General features: G+C 39.0%; 1 protein-coding gene across 3 annotated transcripts in view; it reads right to left on the bottom strand.

The window, feature by feature from the left end:
* erbin (erbb2 interacting protein) overlaps positions 1-21,330 on the bottom strand; it is a 56,097-nt gene that overhangs the window by 12,890 nt on the left and 21,877 nt on the right. For all 3 annotated transcript variants that reach the window (XM_038734669.1, XM_038734667.1, XM_038734670.1), the window contains 12 exons: positions 14,752-14,946; positions 13,857-13,974; positions 12,118-12,196; positions 11,883-11,972; positions 7,914-7,970; positions 5,786-5,849; positions 5,421-5,495; positions 4,557-4,701; positions 3,766-3,838; positions 2,160-2,289; positions 1,927-2,042; positions 1,205-1,274 (listed from right to left, as the gene is read on the bottom strand). In XM_038734669.1, coding sequence (XP_038590597.1) covers positions 1,205-1,274; positions 1,927-2,042; positions 2,160-2,289; positions 3,766-3,838; positions 4,557-4,701; positions 5,421-5,495; positions 5,786-5,849; positions 7,914-7,970; positions 11,883-11,972; positions 12,118-12,196; positions 13,857-13,974; positions 14,752-14,937 — 1,203 coding nt within the window. In that variant the 5' untranslated portion in view covers positions 14,938-14,946. The remainder of the gene's footprint in view (positions 1-1,204; positions 1,275-1,926; positions 2,043-2,159; positions 2,290-3,765; positions 3,839-4,556; positions 4,702-5,420; positions 5,496-5,785; positions 5,850-7,913; positions 7,971-11,882; positions 11,973-12,117; positions 12,197-13,856; positions 13,975-14,751; positions 14,947-21,330) is intronic.

Consider the following 21,330-nt stretch of genomic DNA (forward strand, 5'->3'; position numbering starts at 1 on the left):
AAGAAAATATGTTTTGAATCAGTGTTATTCTAGAGTTTGTCCACCAGATAGTAGTGACAAGTTTATGTTTTGTATTTTAAAATGTCCTGCCCAGTGTATTTCTTGGTCACAATTGTCATTTTAAAAAAAAGAAAGAAAGAAAGAAAAAAAAAAAAAGAGCTTAATAAGCTCAATTATCAATATCGGTCTCAAAGATCCTATATCGGTCAGGCTATAGTTCACAATTCACAAGAGGCAGGAGATTGATTGTGGAGAGAAATTCTTATTCTGTATAAAGTAGGCAGCAGACTTGAGGCCAGGACAGGGGAGACATGGGCTCTCTACGGCTGGTTTTACAGTTTTTCTGCATTTGGAAATGGCTGTACTTTTCCAGTGACAATTTGTTAAGGCATTTGAACCGAGACTTACAATAGTCTAGCTAGGATGAGAAAAGGGCATGAATAATTGATTTTACAATGCAGTGAGTCAACAGACTGCTTTATCCAGCTCATAAATATTTCTAAATAAACTGAATCAGTATACTGCTGCAGTGTCTTCTCCCTCCAGCCTTATTTTGCCTTTGCACACTTCATAACTCATCTGCTAAGCTTGATATGAGTAGTTCAAGAATTCCTTTCCCATACAAAGCTACAGTGTTAGGACAAAGTGGGACTAGGAACCACTTCCTGACACATGAGCAAACGTTTCCACCTCAGATAGGCTTATCTTGTGTTCTGTCAAGGGCTTCATTAACTAAGGCAAAAACCGAATTTCAAGCACAACTTGCCTGGAAACCTTCATCTCTGTACAGCTGCTTTACGTCCGACTAGTGCTGCAGGCTTTTCTACAAAAATGTCATTCAGACTTGTGTCAGTTTTTTTGGTAGGCTTGTCTAGATTAACATACAACCTGTATTAAGGTAAGGATAACATTTTCTGACATTCACTTGGATGCTTCTACACTTTAAAAATGTAGAGTTTATGCCATCATTAAATCTGACCTGCACTGACATTTGGCACGTTAAGATCAAATGTCCTGGAAGTGGTTTACTGCATTTTGAATGCGTTTTCCTGTCAGCTACTAGCTGGATTCACTTACACCTGAATGTTGTTACGTACCCTGCTACCATTACAATGTCTATAGAACACAGGACCGCTCTGAACTCAGTGGCACCTTTTGTGAAACCCTTATATATGTGATTTATACATAATAAATGTTATCTCACCTGATTTTCAGACAGCCACATTGCAGTCATCTGGTTCAGTTTAGTGAAACTGTAGGGAAGATTCTTTAACCTGCAGTGTAACAAAAACACCACAAGTGATCAGTCATCTTATACAAACAACTTAGAAAGACTTACAAACCCAATGCAAGGTAAAAATCAAAAATAGTATTTGGCACAGAGCAGACACCACTATGGAAAACCCCTGATTAAAACCTTAATCAGGCCTCAGCTTCCAAATCAAAGCCATAAAAATGGCTCAGGCCAAAATTAAGAGCCTTCGACCATGAAGTTGTATTTATCGGGTAATGTTTCAGCCTGTGTGTGTGCTCATGTAAGAGTAAGACCAACACATTCTTTTTTTGTTGTTGTTTTCATCAATTTATGCGATTCATTTTTTTATTTATTTAACCTTTATTTAACCAGGGGGAAAGATTATTTTCAATCTGATGATTATTTTCTCGATATTTTGATGAATCGCTTAGTTTATAAAATGTCAGAAAAGAGTGGAAAAATGTCCTAAATATCACAGCCAAGACTTTAAAAACAAAATCAATTTACAATGATATAAAAACGGAAATAAGTAACAAATTTGAGCATCTGGAGCCAGAGAATGATTGCAATGTGTGCTTTAAAATGACTCAGCAATAGTTCAATATGAACAAAAAACAAAACCTAAATTACTTCTATCGTCTTATGAATGAACACCATCAGTTCAGACTCACTTGTTGTTGCTGAGGTTGATGACCTTGAGCTTCTGCATCTCACCCATTTCCTCAGGCAAGGACTCCAGCTTGTTGGAATGAAGGAACAGCACAGTTGCATTCTTCCAGTTGCCCATCTGTGAGGGGAAGGACACTGAGCCATTAGCCAACAAGATGAGCAGACTCGCATGCACACAATTTAACACATTTTTTAATCTTTACAAACACATCTATAACCTAATGTGCATACTCACCTCAGGGGGAAGCTGGGTAAGGAAGTTGTGATCTGCAGCAAAGGTGCGGATGCTGACGCACTGGCCGATGAAAGAGGGCAAGGCTTCGATCTCATTGAAACTGCAGTCCAGCTCATCCAGAGATGTCAGCCTGATGCAGAGAGAAGCAGGAAGAATTCACTCATACGGTGTCATTACTATATACAAACACAGTACATTCTATGTGAAACAAGATTTAATCTCTTTTAAAGAACTTAAAGGGATACTAGAGTGACTTTGTAGTGCAATTCCACAAAGCTGGGAAACTTGAGAGAAACAGATTACATTTAGTCTTGTAGGGACCTTTAGTCCCTAATATATGTCAAGTACCAAAAACCCCAGACTCTGCAGTTCCCATAATGCAGTTCAATAGAATTGTTTTTATCAGTCCTGCCTGGTAAACACCCACACTGCACACAGCAGACATTATGCAGCTTTTTTCACAGACTGCGTAGTATTTGTTATGATGAGTAAACTGAATTGAGTAAATTGGTGGAGTGCCCTTTAAATTCCTGCAACATCAAGATTTGGATTACCAACATGGTAAAAGAAAAAGAACTGTTGCGATATCTTACAGTGAAGTACTAAGAGACATTTACAACAACGCTGATACATCTTAAAAGCTTTGTGGGACATAATTTAAAGTAGTGACATTTCAAACTGAACCCATGATGACACAGAAGTGCTGTGCAGCTGGGGCTTTCAGCTGAATGAAAAATGCAAATTCACTCTGGGGGTTCAGATGAATGCAAACAGAGTCTGACGTGCAGGACAGCTACTGTGTCATACTATCATCAAACTCAAAAACACAGGATTTGACCCCTCCCTGCTGAATGTAATACAGCAACACCGTGCACAAACAGTGGACTGAATTGTATGAATGAAAAAAAAAAAAAGAAATATGAAAATCAGCTTGCTTAAAATAAAATCCTTGCATGGGATTAAGATTAACCATAGGATTTGTTACATAATCTGTGTGAAATTACACAACGAGACACAACATATGTGATGTGTGTTGTTTGGAAACATGAAAATCAAGACTGCACAGATGCAGTAAATATATAATTTTGTCATGGACATAGGAGCTAAAAAAAAAACATGGATGGATTAAATTGCATTCTAATTTTTGTGCTGGACCACAATGAATTAGGAGACAAAGGGTCAGGACTTGGACCTGGCTCCTACACTACGGCCTCAGCAGTTGCTGGCTGCTGGGATTACCTGTCTGCTGCAGAAAATTTCATTCTGAGAACAGCTATGGCTGATTTAATCTATCAGTACTGGAAGGTCATCTGGCCCAAGATTACAATCAAACTGTTTCCATTTATCAATACGGTAGACTCAGAACCATGAGATTAAATTATTGTCATTCATACTTCATAATCACGGCCATTATCAAGTTACTCAATATCATCAGCATTAGACCAAAACAAATAAAGCATCTGAACACATTATGTTTAATGGGAATATCTAATTTATCCAGACAGGCGCTTTATACGGTCAGTGAATGGCAGATGAAAACAGCACAATAATCCATTGATCTCAGGGTTTATTCTGCAGATATTAAAGCTATTGCTGTATCGCTCACCCTCCAATTGAGTCTGGCAAGTACATCAGCTGGTTCTCATCCACTTTCAGTGCAGTCAGTTTCTTCAGAGAGCCTTTAGAGCAAGAGAATTAGAGAGATGCATACAAAAGCATCATGTACTGTTGCACCACAAAGAAGAATATCAATTACAGCAGTTAATTCATTTGATTAATTCATTCAGTCATCGATACAGAAATCAGTTTACTAATAATCAACGCTGACTCTACAGCACTGTGCATCCGATTTAATTAGTCTGGTCTTAACTCATGAACACCATTTCCCCCCCAAGGAATGAAATCATTATAAAACCTGCATTTTGTCCCTAAAAATTTAAATCTTGGGTATGCATGTGAATATGGATGAAAGATGAGTCCATTAAGGCAAAAATAACCACAGTCCACAGTACCTGAGAAGGAAGACAGTGAGACACTTGTGGCATAGTTTTGAGAATTATTTGGTTAAAACTCAACATCTTGTGGCACTACGGCACTGTGAACAACTGTGACATTACTGTAGCTAGAGAAACAGATATTGCATCCTCCTCTCTGGTGATTTCTTACAGTATGATTTTTGAATGTTGGTGCACTTTTAGTGTTATGAAAATGTGTTTGAGTTAAGGAAAAAACACTGTTACGTCATCTGTGGCAATATAATATCTACAAAACCAACACAGCAATGGACCCAGGAATGAAAAATGCATTGGCAATAGCTGAAAGAGAGTTAAGGTGTTTCATAATGGAATTTCTGCAAATAAGACGTGTGTGTGTGTGTAAGTGTGTTGTAATCTTCACCAATGGAGCCTGGCAGCTGTGTGAGGGCATTGTTGGAAAGCAGTAGGTCTTGCAGACTGTCACAGCCACAGATTTGTTCATCTACCATCTCCAGGTTGTTCTTCGACACATCCAGGTATACCAGCTGTTTTAGTGTCCCAAGCATCTGGATAAGTAAAAGGACACACAATAAATGCACAGAATATTCACTGATATCTCATTATCCTCATTTTATTTATGCCAACGATTAGGCAGTTGTGTTGGTTGAACAGAAACAGTGGATTAAACAATTCCTAAAACATCCTCACCAGTGACGTAAAGTAATGTAGGTAGGAGCACCTTATTATCCCAAAAAAGGTTTATTATACTTTTAAATATTGAAACACTTTTTAAGTAAAAAGGAAAACTGTTACTGTATTCAGTTTCGGTTTATATTCTGGACATACGTCACTGCTTATTAAAGGCCAGACTGTGATTACAGCTGATGTTGTTGAAAAGCTGGGAGCAGAACTAATGCTTTAATTATGACCCAGTTACAAACAAGCTGGTCATTCGGATGAAAAAGGAAGGTCCTAACTAACAAAACATCATTATAAATTAATTATATTCAACAAATATAATTACTTCACAGCTGCAGAATTATTTTTAATTATTATTGAGACATCTGCAAACTCAAAGGTCTGCATTTTTTTATGTAAAGCTGTCTAATTGTGATCTACCAGCAAGGAAATCATTTCTGAACTGCAGCTCTTCTCTGCTGGTTTTCAGAGGGCTGAAAGTCTGATGCAAACTGACTGCAGTTCATTCTGATGAAGACTTAAGAAGACACAAAGACTGAAAATCAAGGGAAATTATCTCAAGATGATGTTTGGCTGTAAATTATACCCCAGGTAAAAATGTCAGTCTGTTCCCATCAATCCACAGCTCCTTGATTCCAGCCAGCTGCTCCAACACTTCAGGCTGTAGATGTAAAAAGGAGAAGGCAGGTTAAGTGATAGGGATGTGTGTGAGTGCACCTGCTGGGCAGGGACAGGATGAAGAGCTTAACTCATAAACAAGCTGAAAATGATTCATAAAAAGGTCTTATAATGTTTATTTTATCACATATTAAGATTGCAATCTTTCAATGAAAATAAATGAGCACTTATTGTATGTGCACTTAAGCACAGCTCCCATTTTGAAAAAAATGAAGGAGAAGGAAAGGAAACACTAGAAAGGTAGAGAGTCTTGGTGCATTGACAGATACTCACCACTTCAGTGAACTCATTACTCCCCAGGTCCAACCTCTCCAGCTGTGTGAGCTTGTGCATGCTTCTGTAGACACACAGGAAGTGAGGTCTTGAAATCAACGGGTAAATCAAAATCAATCAACTATGAGTCACCACGTTTCATGTTTGCAGAAGCGGAGAAAGTCATAATTTGAAAATTATTAGAAAACACTAAACTGACCCCCTTGGTTTAGACAAGAGCATCAGCCAGGATTATAAGCCATGTGGGCCATGTGCTTCAAAATGCGAGCCAAAAAAATAAAAAAAATAAATAAAGATCTGTCAATTTCCGTGTTATATATTTTGGATGGCATACATACTGTGCCTTTACTCCTTTCACTGAAAAAAATAATGAGAAAATAAATACCTTTTAGAGCCCAGGCATGGCAGAAATATGCTTTTAATAATGGAAAGTGTGACGTGTGCTAGCCCTAAGCCTTGCTCCAGAATTTTCTCTCCACATTCAGGTCAGAGTCTCACATTCTCTGCTACACTGTAAACATGCAGATAAAAACCTGGACTATTCAACTGCTTACAGTATTTATATTAACTGCTCACCAATGACTGAATGAAAATTGGAGGTGAAATATTCTTATAAAGGCTTATTTTACATTCTAAGCAATCAATAAGTTTCACTCTTATTCATCAAAATCTACTAAGATGCATCTAAGGGCATGTACCCCTCAGTGGCAGCAGCAAATACTAGATATCACGAAACATACAGAACTGAAAAAGTGAACGTTAAATATCTGCAAGAGTAAAATAAAAATACAACACAGGTCATTTTCAATTAGTTTTAGTCTCCTTGATCGAAGGACATTCGTTTGAACTATTCATAAAATACAAGAGACCATGACTAGAGATGTGAGGTGCCGAGTTCTGTTTGCGAACAGTTATGATGATCCTTTCACTGCAGGCATGAACTGTGTTTCCTTAAGGCATGAGTGAGATTCAGCACAGGAATGGAAAGCAGAGGCGCACCAACATTACTGTGGAGTTTTGTTTTTAAGTGCTCTTCATGAAACCAGAATGCAAGGCATCCGGCACATATTATAAATATGATTTAAGCCCTTTGATGATTGTTTTTCGTTCTTTGTGCAATATGAAAACAATCATGTCGATGTTCTTGAGCATTAGCCAGCTTTGTCACATTCTTACCTCAAAGTTGGAAAGAACACCAGAGACCCCCATGTGAGCTGAAAGGGGTAAGAATGAGCAAACACTACACTATGGCTTATGACCCCAAGTTGTGAGTAACACACAGAATCCTTTAAAATACAGAGAGACATTTTGTATGTGCATGAGCTTGGTATGTCAATGAGAGAAAAGAGACTGCACTCTCTGTGGACGCACTGAAAAGATCTCTACTGCGCCCCTTTGTGCACGCACACATTTGTTTACATCTCTGAAATGTTTGTGTGTTGCTCTGGCAACATTCCCGATCATTAGTCCTTTTCTTTGTCAGGGCTCCAGCCTTTAACAGTTCTGGCCTCCGTATCATAAACACAGCGAGAGGAGAGGATCCGCTCTGAGCTGCAGCACTGCACTTTATACACAGGCTGGCTTGTCAGTCAGTAAAGAATAAGAAAAAGGAAAGTGAGCGAGACGACAAAGGAAACTCAGCCAGAAGGAGGAAGGACAAAAAAAGACAAATAGGGAAACATAGTTTTCCCGAGAAAATGGGAAGGACATAAAAATGGAGTGATATAGCAAGTGAAGCATGAGCGAAGAAAGACAGAGAGAGTAACTTCCCCCAAAATCACCTGGAGCTTTCTCAAATACTCATGGGATGTTAAGTCTCCCGACGGCACTGTAACCTTCGCAAATGCTGAAATAACCCTCACCACTGTCTCAGTAAAGGATTATAAAACCTGCCACAGCAAGCAGTCAAGTAAAAGGGGCTCTGATGTAACACAGTGGAATTTAATACTATAGTTAAAAAGGTGTGCGTAGTGAACCTACTGTAAAAAACAAAAAGAACACAGCAGAGACATTACAGGGGTTGTGAGAGGAAGGAGCCACACAGTGATACTGCTCCTTTATTTTGTAAATAAAATTACCATTTTGCGTGTTTGATGTTTGGAAAACATGTGAAGGAAAAACCACTTACTTTGGCAACATCTTTAACTGGTTCTCCCTGAGCTCCAAGATCTGTAGTTTAGTCAACCTGCAACCAAGTAATAAGCCAATGTCATCATCGCAAACACCACTTCATATTTAAATGACACTGTAACCTTTATTCACCTTCATTACTTAAGGGTGCTTTAACACCTGCCTAATTTAGTTCGGTTGAATCGCACTAGAGTTCGTTTTCGCCCTTGGTGCTCCTACTGAGACCACCTCCTTGAAGAGGATGTGATCTGAGCATTATTTCCAAAGCTAAACCTCTAATAAATCCATCTGCTGACTGCTAAATGTATTCAGTGATGTTATAATTGATCTGTATAAGCCATGCTATGTTTATGAAAATAATTTGGTAATGCATACTTGTCAGCACAGGTATTTTCCCTGATTAATAAGTCTGTTAAAAAAGGAGGGCAAGTAGTACTCCGTTTACACTGTCAGTTCATTAAGTCCATAAAACATTTGTGACAGCGATACCACTACATACTATAGGCTAATAAAACCTGTATTATTACTGTACATGTCCTGTTTTTACATTATTATACATAATAGGCTATGCGGTCTAACATTACTAATCATGCTTATAATAAATTATTACTTTGTGAGCTCTTTGCAATACAGGTCAGCTGCATAAACTTCTGTCGGTCAACAGAGTTTGATTTCCCCACGTGGGCCCTGATGATGCAATCACCGAAACTGTCCAATCACAAGTTACCTGTAAGTATCTGTTTAACGTCATGGTTACTTCTCTTGGTTCGTTTGTAGAACTGCAGTGTGAACACGAACCGGACCTAAAATGCAACAGTGTATAATTTTTTTCACATGGTCCGGACCAAATGAACCGAACTACAGGTGTAAAAGCACCCCAAGTTTACAAATATTTGTGTCAACTGTAACCTGTTAGTTTGCACCCTATTATTTTATTGCTTAAGTGTTAATAATGATTTTCCAGTACTTTACCTGCATCAAAAAATTATTATGTGCGATGTGTTTTTGAGCCATCACAGCAACCACAATTTCCTCTGCTGGCTTATCTGCTACTAACCAGCAATAATGTGCAGCTGACAAGGTCTTATATGGTAAAGTCATTTTCCAAAACAAAGAATTAAACCTAATTAAACCCCTAGTTGCTCCAGAGGTGTACGACCTCTGACATACATAGCAAATGAATAGATGTAATGTAAGGAAAAGTGTGGGTTTATGAGGAGAGGAGCATTAGTGTGATGAAATAGGGCTATGGGGCTGACAAGCTGTCAACTCGCATTACAAGTTTTGTGTAATCAGAAGGCTCAACACCAACTATTGTGTAAAGTACAAATAATAGCATGACTCATCCTGTTTGTTTGATGAAAAATTATTTTTAATCTTTTAAGAAAATGACCACATCTTAAAATGATAGTTGTAAATTTGGCAAATAATTTTGAATCAGAATCTTAAAACATGCTAAATTAAGTACTCCAAAAAAATATTGAATATCTTTCACATGAAGCATACAGCAGAGGCCATTTTTTTTTTTTTTAATCAGAAGTGCTATTTCACAGCTGAAAAGGCTGTTAAACCTGTAATAACTGATGTTTGGCCACTTTTGGAGCAGCGGAAACAATTGATTAAACACAACATTGTCATATCATTTCCTTTAGTGTTGATATGGCAAACTTTTTAGCCAATAGTTGGTTGCACGCCTCTGGAGCAACTAGGGGTTAAGTGTCTTGCTCAGGGACACAATGGTAGATGGGTCACAGTGGGGGATTGAACCCAGGTCCTTTCACACCAAAGGCATAGTCTTATCCATTGTGTCATCGCCACCCTACAGAGCAGTTACAGAGCAGCGACATCATCATTCATTTAGACTTGCGTTTCTGGCCGCCAGCAAATTTAAGTCCAAGATTCATTCTCTTTTAGCTCTGGCTTCTGCCAACTCCTGAGGGAAACTCTGACTCTTTAGCTGATGAATGCTACATATGTACTGCAGCTAAGTTGCTAACCGTTTGTCTTCTGGTGGGCAGGTAGAGTACAGTGGGTTTTTAGAGGTTTTTCACCTGCTGTGGCTGAATATGACGCTGAGAGTATTGAGAGTGAAACAAAACAGGAGTGGTCAAGACACCTAAACAATGACATGAAACTAAAGCAGATCCAGATGATATCCCTCTGTAGGTTTATCACTACAGGCATCCCCTTTCACATCAATTATGGCTGCTTTAAAGAGGTGTTGCAAGATGAAACACATCTAATACAATCTAAGTCATCCAATACAACATGTACTTTGGCTGCGACGTGATCCTGTGATACACAGTATATAGCTTAATAAACTGTAACTAAAACATATTTATTGTAAGCAAGGGCTGGGCGATGTTGTCAAATAGAAACTCACATCAATGGTTTCAAAAAACTTACATCAATATAACCACTATGATATGGAGATGACATAAGCTAGTCTTATGTCATCATCAATACCACCTGGCTCTACTGTTGATTATACAGTGAAAGTCTCTCTGACTGGTCTAACCTTATCAAGCCAGCGACATTATGTCAAATATGCGCTATATTTTTTGCTTTTTTGACCGCTGCAGAAAGTAAAGTCCATGTTATTTTTAAAAATTGGAGCCAAGATTTAATTGGATGCCTTTAAAAAAAGAATCAGATTCACAATCTGATAAACCTAGTGCTATTGCAGCCATATCGGTGTTATGAATAGTGCTGGGCAACAATTAAAATGCTTAATTGCAATTAATCGCATTGTTACGCGCTTTCAAATTAAATGTATTGCTATGTAAAGAAAAGTGCAATAACATGTGGTTTGCAAACACTTTAAATAAATAAGGTGCTTTTTAACAGTAGTATCTCCTTTAATAAGTAGCAATAAAATATGTCTTCTAAATATCAACTTAAACATTAATGTAATCAAATCAAATATAAAACCAAAGCTATTTAACTCTGCCAGGGCATTATTTTATCTAGCTTGTTAAAACAAGTTACCATCAGAGTCCAGTTTTCTTTTCCCTGAACAGGTATCACCAGGTATCTATTATCAGGGAGCAGCATAAACAGTCTGTGTTCAGTAGTAAGTGTCCCTGTCAGAGTGAGGGGAAGTGGTCACCTCACGCACCCTCGCTGTTTGTGAGTTTCCAGAATCTATTACGGTTTACTAAATAGGACATCAACAGGAGGGAATTCGCATGGCAGAGCATCCCCGCAAAACTAGATGTAGGCCTATCAACTGAAGTTATATAACGTTAGCCTATAATTTTAACTTAAGGTAAATGGACTACAGCTGTGTAGCACACAGAAGCCGTTTCCATGTTTACTATCCATAGAGCGCCTGCTGTTTACTCGCAGAGCGCTTGTCTCCTGCTCACCTGAGGAGCGGAGAGCAACCCCACGTGGCCAAGCGACTATGTACTAATTTAAGAACATTCCTAAGATCGACATCTTCTCCAATGCTAATCAGCATGCAGTGTGTAGCTATCCACTTCACTTTTAGTTGATCGCTTGTCTTGCTTTTGTTTATCTACTTCTCCCACGTAGTCTGCCGAAGCCTCCCTCCACTGCTTGTTTGGGTAGGTGATTTGCAGGGTGATCAACATCCCACCCCTCCTGTGTAATAATAATGTTTGTGGTGATTAAAACCTGCTTTCACAACGCGGTATTATGTGAAAAATCTAGATTTTTTTACCAGGGGACGGGTTTTACAATCATGATACCTGCTCAACCATCCACCATCGTGTATCGGCCCAACCCTAAAGCCACATTAACGTGAGATATAATAATTGTTGGCGTTAATTAATTAATGCGTTAACGTGTCAACTTGCCCAGCCCTATTTATAAACCAATCAATTACTGCATGTGGCTTCACACAAAGCATACACTTAATACCACAGTCCGAGTGTACAGTTCATACATGAGTTTTTGTGTTAAAAGCAATTTAATCTTGATCCAAACCGGAGAACAAACTGACCTGCCAAAGCTGGCTGGTAAAAACTCCAGAAAAGCATCATTCAGGTAGAGCTGCGTCAGACTCAGAAGCTGGGTGAAGCCTTCTGGGAGCCTGACAACACATACAGGAACAGGAATCACACAGAGCTGCTGCTATGCCAGAATACTTAAACTTAAAAAATTGCATGCGCAACATTCAACCAAAATTATGTTATTCAAGGGCGATATGCATTTTTATGAGGGTGGGCAGTCCTCACTTGGATATGGGATTCACACTGGCTTCGACAATAGCCAGGACTTTGCAATTCTTGATGTTTTCTGGAAACTCCTGGATACCTAGAAAGAAACAGCAAAAAAATAAAAATAAAAAAAGGTCTGAAGGTAAGACAAGTACACACTTAAATTCAACATCTGCATGTTGTAACTCAACTGTTTTATTACCACTGACACAAAACAAACGACTCCTGTCAAAACTAAAAAGATGATGGATAATGCAAGCCAGCTTCCTCATGTTTAGTACGAGTAGCTTTGTGAATGTTAAACACAGGTGGATTGTGACTACAAGCAGAAAGGCTCTCTGCCTGAATTGTGTGCGCCAAAGACACATGGCTCTGCACCTTTCCTCTATAAACAAACACAGAGAAGAGTGCTCGAGGTGACATAATAAAAGAGCAGGAAATGAAGAAGAAGAAGAAAAAAAAAAGAAAAAAAATAGACCACTGACGGATAGTCTGCAAGTTCTCTTGAAACATCCCCCAATATGCAAACTGCAAGAAAGGTGACTTGACCAACTCTCAAGGTTTATTTCTACCCACTTTGTTTTGTGTCCACAACACTTAGCACAGAGTGCTTCGAGAAGAAGGATAAGCTACTTGTAATGTCAACACAGCACATGCAGCTCTGGTTCATGAAAACATCACCACATCCCTCAACATTTGTTTAATCTAGGCTGTTGCCGCACTCATTCATTATTATAGAATTACCTTTTTAACCTCTCTCTATCCATTATTACTGAGCATGCATACTGCTTTTCTGTCCTGCTCAGCTTCAAGGTTATATAGTGAGTAGCAACCATCTTGCATAGTAACCTGCAGTGTGTTTAAGAGCTTGACATCTTTTTGGGAAGAACAAAGACTGTCAGATAGTGATGTTAATGTTAGAACACTAAAAACTCTGTGTTGTAAGGAATGTGCAACAGGATGTTATGAAAATACTGAAATTTTTAAAATAGCACAGTCACCTGACTGATTCTAAGTGCAGCTGGGCATGAGCAGAGAACTGTCAAGCATTCAAACACTTTAGTCTGCAGGTGTATTTTGTTTTAAATGTCAGACTAGAACAACATTGACAGCTGAAAGTTGTCATCAAACAGGCAATAATGAAAGGACTTCTAGTACAAAGCCATCCATCCTATTTAACAGTGTGAATGTTTATCTTCAGAGAGGCAAATGTCACGCTGACAAATGTTGTAACTTCCCACTCTATGAAACTACTGACAAGACACTGAGTTCAGCACCTTGTACAGATATTCTCACAGTAGCGGTTTTATCACTGCTACTATTACGTGTTGTGAAGATAGTGTCTAGTATGTTGCATGTCTGGTCTACTTAGCTTCCTTTATCCATCACATCACAGTGGTTTTGAGTCAGTCTTGTGACGTAACCTGGCGATTAATTAAGCTGTGGCATTTTACCTCAGAGTATCTTTGAAACAATCTATACTGGGTATCAATAATGAAACTCTTTCCTGACAATTTCATTTTTAAAAAGTTGTAAATAGCAGTCATGACAACACAAGGACAACTGAGACCAGTTACACATTTGAACTTCACATGTCCCTGAACCAGTGGCTGCAGTCAGTTTTCAGACTTCAAACGATGCAACACTTTTAAATGACTCATTTAATCCGCCACTCTAACACACCTAACCCTTACCTGAGTGACATTTCTGAAGAAAGGATAAAGACATACAGTAAGATAACTGGCCATTTTGCTTACTGTTTTTGCTGACATCAAGCTCCCTGAGATTGATGAGATTTGCGATTGCTGCTGGCAGCACCGTTAGGTCATTATCTGGCATGCTCAGTCGGTGGAGTAACTGGCAGTTAAACAGTTGCTGGTGGAGAGAGAGACGAGAACAGTTTTTATCCAAAAGTGTATAGTTGACCTTGATTATACAGTATAATATTAGACGTTTAAATGTTCTGATTGTATTAAAAATTCAACTGCATAATTCAAAGGCTCTTCATTCATAATGAATAGAAATGAAGTACAGACTGTCCACAATGCAAGCTAGGGCTGGGCAATAAAACAATAATTATCGCAATATAATTTTCCTCAATATCAATATAATAAATGTTCAATTTATCGTCAATAAATATTTGGTTTAATTCATCTGAATCACAAACAAATTAACACTTAATTTTTCTATAAAAATATTTATTTTGTTGAGGAAAAGGAACTGAAAAAAGATTTACTAATGATATTTGTTGAAAACCTTTTTAAAATCATAATAGTTTTGAATGTTCTTCCTCAGAGAAGTGTTCTTCTGTCCATAAAGAAAGATTACCTAATTAACCATCTGGTTTCTTCAATTTTCAGTCAGGAGCAAAAATCAGCCTTTAAACTTGAAAGAAATAACAATTTGAATTATCGTGAAAATTATCGACATCGAATGATATGAAATGTTTTTATCGTGATAACATTTTTGGCCATATCATCCAGCCCTAATGCAAGCTTTTCATAAGAGATAAACTACTTAGGTATTCAGCAAGTTAATATTTAGCAGCCTCGTGAGTAATGCCTTCATGTAGTTCAAAAGGTTTTAGAACTTGTAGATGCATTACAGAAAGCAGAAATATAAAGTTTCTATACATCAGAGCGTCTGCCTTACTTTAGGCAGCTCCTCAATCTGGTTGGCATCGAGGTAGAGTTCCTGCAGGGTCTTCTCAAAGCCAAAGATCTCCTTAGGAACAGTCTCCAAGCTGCAGTGGGAGTAGTCCAGCGATGTTACGGCCTCCTCCTCACCCCGCAAGCAGCGGCACGGCACCAGACGAACAAATAAGCTACGCTTGGACATCCTCAGGCACTGGAGACGGAAAACAAAGAGATATGTAAAAGGGAGTAGGAGATTAGATGGAGTCCAATGGTAGGCACATGTCTAGTGCTACTTTCAAACGCTTTAAGTGTCCACATTCATATATTTTTTTAATCCTTGGCCTCGTCTTAATTGTCAGAACAGAACTCATATGTTGTTGTGTTCTCCTGCCACAGGACAGATCATTGTTAGCAGACTGTGTCCTAACACACATGGAGAGCAATGACTCAATTCTGATGAGGAAGAAATTATGAGATCACAATGCCTGCTGTCCATCAAAACTACATTTATTTTCACTGATAACAGAGTGCGGCAGCAATGTCAACAAAAAAACAAATGAACTCAATGTACTCTGTTTGATAATCGATTAGTCATCATAAAAACATTTTACGTCCAAGCTCTGCTGCTGGGATTGTTGTAGGGATTTGGGAAACATAGACCGATATGCTAGAGAAGTAGTAGTAGTGGCTCATTGCTTGACAATATTCTCCAAATTGTTTTACTAGCTACAGGTATTTCCAGTGGACCACTTTTTGTTTTTGTTGGGTGGTTGATTTCCAATAAATGTATGTTTCCTGTTAAACTGTAGGAGGCTGTGCTCCTTGCCCCGATCAACTTTGTTCATGCCAAAGTCAGCAGTAAATTGTCTATATGTGAACTACACCCAGGTTGATAAATACTGGAGTTTCCCTTTAACACAGCATTGCTGTTCAATTAAAAAAGGTTCAACTGTCTCGTTCTTGGGGAACTGCACAAATAATCTGGGTCTGAAGGAGACCACAGTACCTGTGACTGTATATGTATAACAGCTCTTGAGCGCAGAGGCACTTCTGTAGAAGGACCTTTCAAAACAGCCGTGGGTTACATGATGCACACTCAATCCTATTATTTCCTCAAAAGTATTGTCCTCTCAAATTTGCATATAGGTTACCGCTAATCACTGACAATGAGTCACTATTCAGTGAATGAGCGCTCGCCACAACTGATTAAAAAAATAACAGACATGACTTGCCGTTCATTAAGGTTTCACTATAAAAGAAAAAAACACCCCCCAAATAAGCCAGACATAAAATGTCAATATTTAATTTCCAATTTCTGTTTGTCTTGAGAGAAAATGCCATTTTCCACCTCTGAAATTACCATAGGTAGGCAAAATAGGCAGCTGTTCAATATTGTGGGCATGCATGCAGGTTGAAGCTGAGGATCAAAATGCTAGAAGAAGTAGGTCAGTGAATCCACTCATGATTTTGGAAATCCTCATCCTTTACTAGCTTTATCCGAAACACACTACTACAAAATGAAGAGATGTAAAAGCCTAAAAATCTTTTTGGCTTTCAGGTTTTTTGAAAGCTTAATGGCAGAGTGGAGGGGAGTTGTAAACCTGTCCTTTAACTTGCTACAGGGATGTTTCGTATAATCTTTATATTTAGAGTCTCAGGTCAACACTGGCGTTTTCACCAAGTCCAGTACGCAATACGGAATGTGTTCTGGTCAAAAGAGGCTTTGTTCCTTGGAGCATGTAGAGAATGTGACTTTTCCTCCCCCTCGTATTAATCTGAGCGCCGCCACAGCACATAATCTCTGAGTCCTTCACTTGCTGTGTACCCTGACTGTCTAACTGAGCTGTAAAACTGTGATAGCCTTGAACTATGCAGTCAGTGCCGACTGTGTGGGTGTGAGCACATGTTTGTGTTAAAGGCTACTACTAGTTACTATTGCTGTGAAATTTGGGTAACTGTGTACAACCCATTGTCTTTGTTATCAGACGTACACATTTTTGCACGAGCGTGGAGATGCTTTTTCCAGACAGTGCAAAGTAGGTGTGACTATTCTGGATACTCAAAATATGACTAGTAATGATCAGGGTACCCCCAGGATTCTCAAAGTTAAATTTAAGACTTAATACCACCTAGGATGAAATTTAATACCAACTTCACTGCCATCTAATGGAAAATCTGTATTAATTTTAAGCCCGAGAAAATTAACAAAGTTACATGAATTTAATAAAACATTTTATTATAATACATTCATATTTAACACACTATAGCTTGGGGTGTGTTGGTACTTTGATAAAATAATATGAATCAAGGATGTCACTTTGTGTTGGTGCTAACAAGGGTTCAGATTATGGGTGCGATTTGATGAAATATTCAATGCTGAAATATATAAAACACTTCCTGCTAGATTAACTATCCTGCATTCTGGAGACATTTTCTGGTAGAATTGTTTTAATTTAAATAAAGTGATTCAGATTTATTTAGCTTAAATTTTTTCGAACAAAGCACATTTGTTTCTTTTATCTTTAAATTGCATGTTTTCTCATTGTGCAAATAAACTCTCTCAAGTATTTTCATTTGTTTTTTAATGTAAAGGTATAAGGTAAAGTAACATAATATGCCAATTGCTTCAGTGATTATTCATCCTATTCTGTTTTTCTAAAGCATCTAATGGCTGCGTGAAATATAGTATTATATAGTGTTGGCTTGAAAGCAGCGGGGATAAGGAGTTGGGCTCCGGTTTGTTTTTCCCTCATTCCCGTGATCGGCGCATCTGGGTGATGCAAGTTTAATGTGTGTTAGCTTGATGTTTCAATTCACATAACGTTAGCCTACAACAGCGGCGCAACGCTGGCACACAGACACGGTCCTCGACCAGTAACCTTCAGCGGGTCTTCCAGCTCCGCTGTGCCATTAGCGCTCGCCACAGTGTGACTGGCGCGCACGCCGATCAGGTTGTTGCACTAACCTCAGCGCCACTGCCCTCAGCCTCGTCCGCCAACTTGTTCATATCTCTGGCTTTCTGAGTTTCAGACACTTGCCCATTCTGAGTCGTCGAGCTAACGTTAGTAGCACGTCAGAGACGTTTTCTTTTCTTTTCTAACAACTGACTGATTCGCGCAGAGCTGGATGCCAGAGCTCGCGCACCGCAAACACTTCACAGTTCAGAGCATAAAGCTGAACACTGACGGAAACGGTAACGTTACCTGTACTGCCGTAAAACATCAGAGTCACACCAAACGGAGTATATTATGAGGTCTCACACACACAAAGTATTTATGACGTTACGGGATTATTTAAATCCCACGAAAGGACAAGAAAACATTTAAGACCAGGGTAAACAAAATTTAATACTTTGGTAATGAAATTTAAGACTTTCAAGGACTTACTTTGGGAATATGAAATTTAAGACTTAATACTTTTAAGACCCCGCGGGTACCCTGAATGATGAAGTAAGAGATATACACTCAATAATAATTGATTTCATAATAACGAAGCAAGGTTTCCTAAAGGAAATTCCATCTAAAGTTGACCGGTCAGCCATCCCTCCGTCTCCATCTCATTAAAAGTGGGTGTATGCACACACCCACTCTCACATGAGGTATGCACAACCAAGAGGCTGTCAGTCTCCCACACACTCTTTTGCTGCAGCAGCAGACAGCTCATGTATAAAGACTGATCTGGTCTATCACCAGAGGGCATGACAGAGGGCGTTGCTCCATTCACCCCGAGTTACAAACACTGAGCATATGGTTGACGCATGCTATCCTGAGTGGAAGGAGGGGGAGGACTGGAAGAAGGGCGGAGTGAGATATGGGTTAACAGAGAAGGGGGCTGTTGTGGGTTACTGTGAGTTATGCAAGAAAAACCAACTGAGAAGCAAGATAAAGCGTGATGAGAAAGGTTGTAGGGAGAGATGTATATGGTTTGAAGGGTTAATAGGAAAGCAGCAAACCAATAATGAATTGATCCTACAGATAGGTATCGTCTCTGTAACCAAAATCTGATCCTGTGTGTCAGAGCTCCATTGTTATCCAAAAACTATTAAAAATACTTTGATGAGCCACACTACTGCTTTGGGTGACACACTTTCAATACCATGAACATGGGAACTGAACTGTAGTTGTTTTCCATTGAGGATATTAGTCGCCAGCACTTTTAAAGATTAGAGATTAAAAGATAGAAACGAATGGGTTTGGGGTTGGGAGCCACAGACTAGGCAGGTAAGTCAGAAAGTCTTAAGGGACACGCGAACAAATTGTTGGTATTGGTGTTTTCAGCAACTTTCTTGACATTGACAATAATATAGAACATTGCCGGCCTTCTCCTTTAAAAACACAACACTATGGTGCACACTCGTAAACATGCCAAGAAAGATAACTGGTAAACAACAGTGGACCTTCAATTTTGATTTAGTCCCTCAAAATCTCTTTAAATCTTAACAGGAGGAAATTCATGGAAATGTAAAAAACAAATCAATCCCGGGTTTCAGTACGTATCCGCTAATGTCGAAGAGCCTATTCACTGCTGCACAACTGAAGCATTTCTTCCATAGACTGAAGCACTGCACCTGTATTGTTCTACATTGATCTGACAGTGTTGGCTACGGTTCCTGTACTATTTTCTTTTGTGCCATTAATGTCTTCTTTTTACTTTGTTCTACGAGAAAGTTTCCTCACAAAGAAAATAAAGAGAAAGTGAAATGGGCTGGAAAACTGTGGCACAGCTAGGCTGGCAGTCTAGCTGGCCCCCCGAGAGTAAATCTGGAAGGCAGCACACTAATGAGAACCACACTGCCTGCAACACAGCTAGGCTTATCCACTGACCTACATGTTACTGGAATGATCATCCATCCATCATTTGACTTTTGAATTAAGAAAGTTGCGAACACGCAAGAGATTTCCAGACATGTTAAGCTCTTGCCTGAGATTTTCTTTCTTAGCCTACTTATTTAAGCAGCATTTACTTAAATCAGTGTGCCAAGAGCTTGGCCCGATGGCAGTGAAATTGTTAAGGCCTAAAAGGCACTAGCTGTATCTATTCAGAAATTTCTAAATGTGTGGGCAAGTGTGAATGGTGGACATGTGACTCTGCCGCCTGGCAATGCTCCTTGTGGCTTCCTATGTGCTGCAGAGAATGAAATAGTCCAGAGGGCAGGCCAGTCACAGATTCCCACTTTATTCTCCCAGTCAGAGCCAGGAAACCACTTCCCTGTCACAACCTCTATCCCTATAACTTCAGTGCCTCCTGGGTCAGCGCTGTTGCAATAGAGTACGGTCAAGAGACAAACAGACATTCAGATGTCTGTGTGTTTCCCAAAGGTCAGAGTTCTTCAACAGTGGCCTACTTCTAGTTAATCTAGCAGAATGTGTTGGGGACAAATTTGTTCCAATTCCAAATAATGTCTGGTCTACCTCACTGGATTGCTCAAAACCCATAACCAAACACTGGAAAATCAGCATTAAAAAAAAAAATAATAATCTAAATAGGCCCAGTAGGTACTTTTGGTGTTGTGTCTGTGTGCGCATGTATGTTTGTGTGTGTGTAATGGGTTAAGCGGAAATGAAAGTGCTGCATTTAACAGTAGCGAGCAGCTTGTGTTATTTATAGCGAATAGTACTCGTCTCGTTGACATGGCAGAATGTGATTAGTACGGGCTAGCTCTCGCCTTATGAAAGGAGCTTTTGATCCAGATTGCCTTGGACTGTTAAAGGTTTGCTGGGCTACAGCTGAAATTTTATATTGAGTTTATAGCAAAACAATGCACCGGGGGGGGGGACCAGCCTGTAGAACCTGCAGGATACACTTGAATTACTTCTGTCTGAAGGAAGAGGAAAGAAAAAGTCACTTCCTCAATGCGGGGCGGAGTGCCAGTGGCTTATAGGCTTGTTTTCTCACCCTTCCTATAATGCAGCTTTAACTCTTCTCAAAACGGGATCATGTCCCATAACATGGAGGTCCCCCACTGACAAATAAAAAAAAGCTGCAGAAGTTCAATTGCTCTGTGCAATAATTATGTTGGTTAATACATAATCAAATGTCAAGTTACATTACCATCACGCTGCATATTTTTTACTACAACTAAAGTATTTTTTCACCTTGAGTGCAAACCAGGATAAAAGGTGGGAATGCAACATTGGGTTTATAAACAAAACCTTTTATAGGGTTTCCATTTGCTGATATTTATTAAAATTCTCAAACGTACACTTACTGCTTGCCAACACATAATATTGCAGAATGACTAAGCACATGGCTGACTCAAGAGTGACTAATAATTGTAGTCCTATATTAAACAGAGATTACAGCACCTAGTTGACAAGTTATGAAACACAGGAAATGTCTAAAATATAAGTGTTTTGGAGGTTGTAAAGTGATCCTTAAACTGTTGCCTTTTTTTTTTTTTTTAAACAATGAAATATATTTAATCACATATTTGAAGTACAGTTAACAAAAAAATATGTTTGTGTAGTCAGTGAGTGGGAACATCTCTATACTGAAGAGATGTGTACAAGACAGTCCCTAGCGATATCTTTCCTCTGGGCGCCTCATTATCAGCAACACATTCAACTCCAGCAGGCACAAAGGGAGAACTTCTGCC

Source organism: Micropterus salmoides, unplaced genomic scaffold, assembly GCF_014851395.1.
Source record: "Micropterus salmoides isolate LMB-PRFRI ecotype aquatic unplaced genomic scaffold, ASM1485139v1 Ms_hic_scaffold_20, whole genome shotgun sequence".
In the NCBI taxonomy this organism is placed as follows: domain Eukaryota; kingdom Metazoa; phylum Chordata; class Actinopteri; order Centrarchiformes; family Centrarchidae; genus Micropterus; species Micropterus salmoides.